The sequence below is a fragment of the Triticum aestivum genome, chromosome 4A, assembly GCF_018294505.1.
Source record: "Triticum aestivum cultivar Chinese Spring chromosome 4A, IWGSC CS RefSeq v2.1, whole genome shotgun sequence".
Classification (NCBI taxonomy): domain Eukaryota; kingdom Viridiplantae; phylum Streptophyta; class Magnoliopsida; order Poales; family Poaceae; genus Triticum; species Triticum aestivum.
The window spans coordinates 116239522-116244946 of NC_057803.1; the positions used below are offsets into that span (position 1 = coordinate 116239522).

General features: G+C 49.4%; 1 protein-coding gene and 1 long non-coding RNA gene across 7 annotated transcripts; one reads left to right on the forward strand and one right to left on the reverse strand.

The window, feature by feature from the left end:
* Positions 1 to 264: 264 nt before the first annotated feature.
* On the reverse strand, positions 265 to 2649 carry LOC123085502 (uncharacterized). 6 transcript variants are annotated; one of them, XR_006439798.1, is made up of 4 exons: positions 2004 to 2649; positions 1659 to 1758; positions 1094 to 1235; positions 265 to 976 (listed from the first exon to the last, which is right to left on the reverse strand). XR_006439798.1 is itself a non-coding variant. In XM_044507144.1 (3 exons), the coding sequence occupies exons 1-3, from the start codon at positions 2124 to 2126 to the stop codon at positions 1208 to 1210; spliced, it is 303 nt and encodes a 100-aa protein (XP_044363079.1). In that variant the 5' UTR covers positions 2127 to 2649; the 3' UTR covers positions 265 to 1207. The 6 variants fall into 6 exon arrangements, 1 of the variants encoding a protein (XP_044363079.1); XR_006439796.1 differs by having other exon boundaries at positions 1659 to 2649; XR_006439795.1 differs by having other exon boundaries at positions 1094 to 1245; positions 1659 to 2649.
* A 405-nt stretch (positions 2650 to 3054) lies between these two features.
* On the forward strand, positions 3055 to 5132 carry LOC123085503 (uncharacterized). The gene is made up of 2 exons (XR_006439799.1): positions 3055 to 4491; positions 4609 to 5132. It is a non-coding gene; the product is annotated as an uncharacterized lncRNA (long non-coding RNA).
* The last annotated feature ends 293 nt before the right edge of the window (positions 5133 to 5425 follow it).

The following is a 5425-nucleotide window of genomic DNA, read 5'->3' on the forward strand; positions in this document are numbered from 1 at the left end:
GTTTTCCAACTATTAAATACCGAGAAAGGGATTAGTATAAGATGGGTTTGCAAACCTGGATGGATGATGAATGCCTATTGCTTATCCATTGACATGTGTGTTGTCATCTGCCAACTTTACCTACCAGTATTAGATGCATCAATATTGTATTAGGCTAAGAGTAGTGGGCATGTCCATTAGCGGTAACAAACCAAATGATCTGTCTTGTTTCATAGAGAACCATGTAAAGTGTTGAGACATGCCAGATTCCTAAATCAGGATTGCTGAAACCGCACCATATTGTGCATGTACAACGTCAAATCCAGGCAAGACATTATAGTAAAGAAAGGAAAATACATGTAGAAATGATAACTGAATTTACAAACGCTATAGTTGATCCGAATAGCATACTTGTGCCCCCTAGCCTGCCATCAAAATTAGCTAATTTGGCCCGCAGTTGTTGAATTTCTTGCGCCGTCAAAATCCTACTCTTTTACATTACTTTACCTTGTTCCACCAACTCGAAATTCCACTTCTAGATGCTATAATTCACATGCATTCTTGCGAAATACAAACCAATGATAATCAACTTTCCATTCCGCAACTGATTTACTAGGATACTTGAGAGTCTGGTCCAACAAAAGAGACCGTGTGTCGTGGTGTGTACCTTGCATGTGTAAGTTCTTGTTATCTATTTGATCTCTCCCTACTAATCTCATTGATGAGTGATGCAACCTTTGTAGAAGGTTCTTTCCTAACAACAAGGAGATTCTCAATTTCAGCACAAAAATGCACAACCTCATGTCTCAAAGGCTCATTTGATCTAAGTTCAGCTTCAACCTTCCTTCTCTTGTCAACGAGCTCGCTGATATAGTGATATAAGCTCCATTCTTGTCATTAATCTTTGCAATGATCATGTTCAGGTGATGGACTTCCTCCTCTATTTCTTGGTAACTCCATTCGTTCCTCGGCTAGAGCATGACGATCAGCCATAAGCCTGCGGAATTCAACCTCGTGCAACTTAATTTCTTCCTCTAGAAGAGCCGGGTGAGCGGGAGGTAGACTTGGTACTTGGCAAACGGTTCGAGTTAGATTTACCAAACTTTCCTCTTACCTAGTGTTTCCACTCAAATGGAAAAAACAGCAGTAAAGGAGTGCACATCCGTCCTTGGTACCAGGCAATAACTTTATCTTCTCTACTAGATTTAGCATGTTTCACAACCTCGATTCAATGCAAATAAAGGAACAATAACAACCTGCAATGAACTTTCAAATAGTACATGAGGTTATTATTGCTGAAACATAATCATAATAACATTTGCACTGACATGGAAGTTATAGGAGCAGATGCTGAATTTGTGGTCCCTGAGATGCTAGCTCTAGGTATATGCATTATATTGCAGTAAAAACAGAGAGGGAAATAGTGGATCTGCAGCCAACTCTTACAGGCGCTATGCTGTATAAATTACCCAAAGAAGACCAAACTTAACTGAGAGTCAAATATTAGATATTGTTCACTTAAACACTCAAAAAGAATGATTAATGTACTGGAATAATAGAGTGATTTGGACACATCTAGCAGAACATATCTCTACCTAATATTTGGGGAGTGACCTGGACTTTCAACCTGATTTGGAAGCGGCCATTGGTGGGGGAAGAAGAAGGGGCGGCTTGCTCACATGGATTAGAATTTAGGAGCCAAATAATTTCAGATTTGGTGAGGACATCGTAGACGAATGAGTTGTCGCGAAGCCTGCTGTCCTTGTTATCTTGAAGCGCCTGCACCACAAAAGAAATATCAGTGCATTGATGTACTAATCTAAACCAAAACAAATCAAGGAAACTACGATAATCATGCTATACTAATCCTAATATTTCTCTGCCAGCAGCACCAACTTCCTTTGCCTGCAACAGTTCACTAAAGTTCCTTGGTTTGCTCAGCCAAGAACATGGACAATGGCATGGCCGAGCAGACCACCAGCGAGTCCCTGTGATTCGTGACACATGCAGGTCAAAAGCCTTACTGCTTCACTGTGGAAACCTCTATTGGACTCTATGGTCTCCCAAGTGATGCCATCCTTGATGGGAATTTCGTCAAACACCCTGTGGGCGGCCGCCGTAGCTCGTCTAGGAGAGCAGCAGTCCATTGGCTAGCAAGTAGGGAAAGGCTAGATGTGGCGCATCCAGCGGTGATGCCGGCGACCTAGCAGCGTCGATAGAACCCCTGGGGAGGGAGATGTAGACGTCCTTGTCGGTATCCACGCGGAGCACGTCCATGAGGCGAAGAACGTCGCCGGCGCCCGCCCATAGGACGCTGCTGCTCCCGTCCACAATTCATTGCAGCTATCCTGCTTGTTATGGTTGAGGTCGTCCACGGGATCAAGAAACATGACTGGCGGCGGCGGTCAGATCGACCCAGCTCGGGCCGACCCGCCTCGAATGCCACCACCACGGGGCGCATCGACCTTGAGCGAGCTCCGCGCCGCACTCGCCATAGGTGCTACCATGATCTTGGCAGATCAGCTGGTTCACGCGAGGAGGAGGGCGGAGGAGGATTCCTCGAGTCCAGAGGATGGGTTGAAGAAGAGGACGGGTTGAAGAAGAGTCCTGGCCCAAACTTTTTTCCTTAGTTGTTGTTGGGCTGTTTGACCCATCAGAGTCCTGGCCTAGTAACATAACACCAATGCGAGTTGTTTCTTACCATAGGAGAGACTCTGAACGAAACGATTTTTAGGTACCGGAAGCGGGCATGGGACAGTGGGTTTAATTACCAGAAAACTGAACGACTTTTTTGAAAAAGCGCCGCGACGGTGAACCCGACAAACTCAATTTGTGCTTTATTATTACTAGCAAAAATGCACGTGCGTTGCAACGGGTGTAAAAATAATTACAAAAATCTAAACATTTATCGATCCGATAGATCAATGGCTACTCCTTCGATGCGAAAGTAATTGTGCATCATTCGCATACCTGTAACAGTTTCAAATGAATCATATATTAATTCCTATATCTCGCAATCCCTGTTAACATTAATTAATATTTATGCTTTCCCATTTCAAAATATGATGGCCGGAAAGTAAAGTATTTACAATGCTTGCGGCACTTTGTTGACATGTTGCCGCCATTAGTAGGAGCATAACCTCCACGCCAACATGACCACTTCCCTGGAAATAATCGTCAGGCTTCGATGGGGATCATGATTAGGGTATGTAGAACTGCGGAATAGATGGTACAACGGATGGTAGTGATTCCCCCGCCCCCTCCCAGTTGTCATGCTGGGCGAAACAGGACGCGAGCAAGATGCACCATAGTCGTACTTTTCTATTCTTCATCCCTCCGTCTCTCCTCCCTATCTCACCCATGGCATCCAGATTTGAGGAATATCTTCATGGACGGCAAGCACCAGTGAGCTTCAAATATCTTCTCCCTTAAGAAATATTTCTTTCTAATATTTCACTCACTTTAATTATTATACTCTCTTCGTCCTAATTAGTGTCTTAACTTTGTATTAATCTAGTACAAAGTTGTAGTACTAAAATTAGGACACTTATTTTAAAAGAAGGACATATATATAAAGTAACAACAAACAACAGCAAGTAATGATCGATGCTCTTCCAGAAAATAAAACTTTGTAATTGATGCTTGCATGCATGCATCCAGTAGCTTCTAGCCGGTACAAGACCTATTCCTTTTGGTTTCATTGATGAAATGCACCGACCGCCCAGCGCCACTCCTCATCCAGATGCGTGCCTTATCCACACCGTCACTTCCCCTTCTCACTCACCGCTGCTCCTCCTCTTCTCCAGCCACTATCACCCAGTGATGCTCTTCCTCTTCTACACGCATTGCACGGACGATGCACTCCACTCTCCTGGAGTGCATGCCGCCATGGTGGCTGGCCAGAGCCAAGGCAGCACCCCTTATCAGCGCGAGGAACCCAGAGACGCCATGGATGGCGCCATGGATGCTCCTCTGCCGTTGGTCTGATCTGGCCGTCCCGCCCCAGTCGTCGGCCCGCTCCGGATCCGGCCAGCAGCCTTGCCTCCGATCCGATTCGGATGGCCCTGCCTACAGCCTCCGCCACCTGCGGCATGCCCCCCAGAGGTCCGGCTGATCCAGCCTGTCCACGAAGTCCAGCCGGCCCTCCTCCCGGGCGCGTTCCTCGGCCGTTGCCACGCGCTCGGCCAACAACTTCGTTGAACTGGTGGTACACCCGGTGCAGCTTGCCCTGCACTCCCTGGACACATTGCTTCTTCTACATCTACCTGATGCTGTCCCTTCTCTTCTTCTCTATCAGGGCAGCATCAACCCCCTTTTCCCTGTCGGTGAGGAACTCCAGCAGAGGATGGACTGTGTTTTGGAGCTCCTCGATCTGGCCTCCCCCGCTCAGGTGCCGCTCCATGCTCCGGATCTGGCCACAGTAGGCCTCGCCCCCGACGACCAACAGGCTCAGATCCATCCCTTCCCTCCTCCTGTCCTCCACATGCGTAGGGGCTGTGGCGCCAGATCAAGGTAAGGGGCCCCTACCTCCTCCAACCGCGCGCGAGCAGGCCACGCCCGACCCCCACCCGCCCTCTCTCATCCTCTCGTCCCCTTCTATCTCTAATCCCTCTCACATGTTTTCTTCAGGGAGCCTGCCAATGGAGGTCACCGCCTCTCCGTCTCGTTCCGTCCGCCGCCGGATCCACCACGTTGTGCCATGGATGGGCGCCTTGCAGCTCCTCCTCCCGTCACCTAATCTGCCTGCCCGCCCGTGCTCCAGATCCGGCTAACAGCCTCGCCTCCGACCCGATTCAGACAGGCGCCTACACAATCTCACTCCGCCACCTGCGCCTCAGGTCTGACCGATCCTGCGTCGCTCATCCTCGCTGCTTTTCTTGTTTAAGTTAGCCCCGCTGTTTCTTTTGCTCGCAGCTTGCGAGGAGGCCAGGGCGCGCCTTGTCCAGCCGCGGGCTACCTGCTGTGTCAGTCAGCCCAGCCGCCTCGACCCGGCCTTCTCCTTCTTCGCCCCCAGCTCTAGGCCTCAAACAACTCCCACTTTTTGGAAATCCTCCGTAGAGCGAGGGGCACCGGTGGTGGTGGTGTTCGCTCGGTGGACTCTGTTCCATTTTCTTTGCTCCTTCACGCTTTGGCGATTCCTTCTGTTCCCTTTCTCTGCTTGTTTTGATTTCTAATGTGGCTTGTTGATTCTCATGGCAACTCCGAGGGACTGTTGTGCAAAATCGCGCACGACGACGTACGACAGAAACCCAATTCTCTTTATTAGCCGGGCTCGGCCAGCGCCCCGACGGCCCCGACACTATGCCCAGGCGGAGGTAGAGGAGCTCCCCCACCCCGCGTCCTCCTCCTCCTCCTGGTCCGCCGACGACGCCTGGGTCCTTGGTCGCCAACCTGGCCGCGAGCTCCTCCAGCCGCATCCCCATGCGTAAATGCGCGGATGTGCTCC

Coding starts and splice junctions, on each gene's coding strand:
- LOC123085502 (XM_044507144.1), bottom strand. CDS start 2,126: ATGGACTGCTGCTCTCCTAGACGAGCTACGGCGGCCGCCCACAGGGTG. Junction 1,759..2,003: donor GAGGTTTCCACAGTGAAGCA/GTAAGGCTTTTG, acceptor TTTGTGGTGCAG/GCGCTTCAAGATAACAAGGA. Junction 1,236..1,606: donor AATGGCCGCTTCCAAATCAG/GTTGAAAGTCCA, acceptor AGTTCATTGCAG/GTTGTTATTGTTCCTTTATT.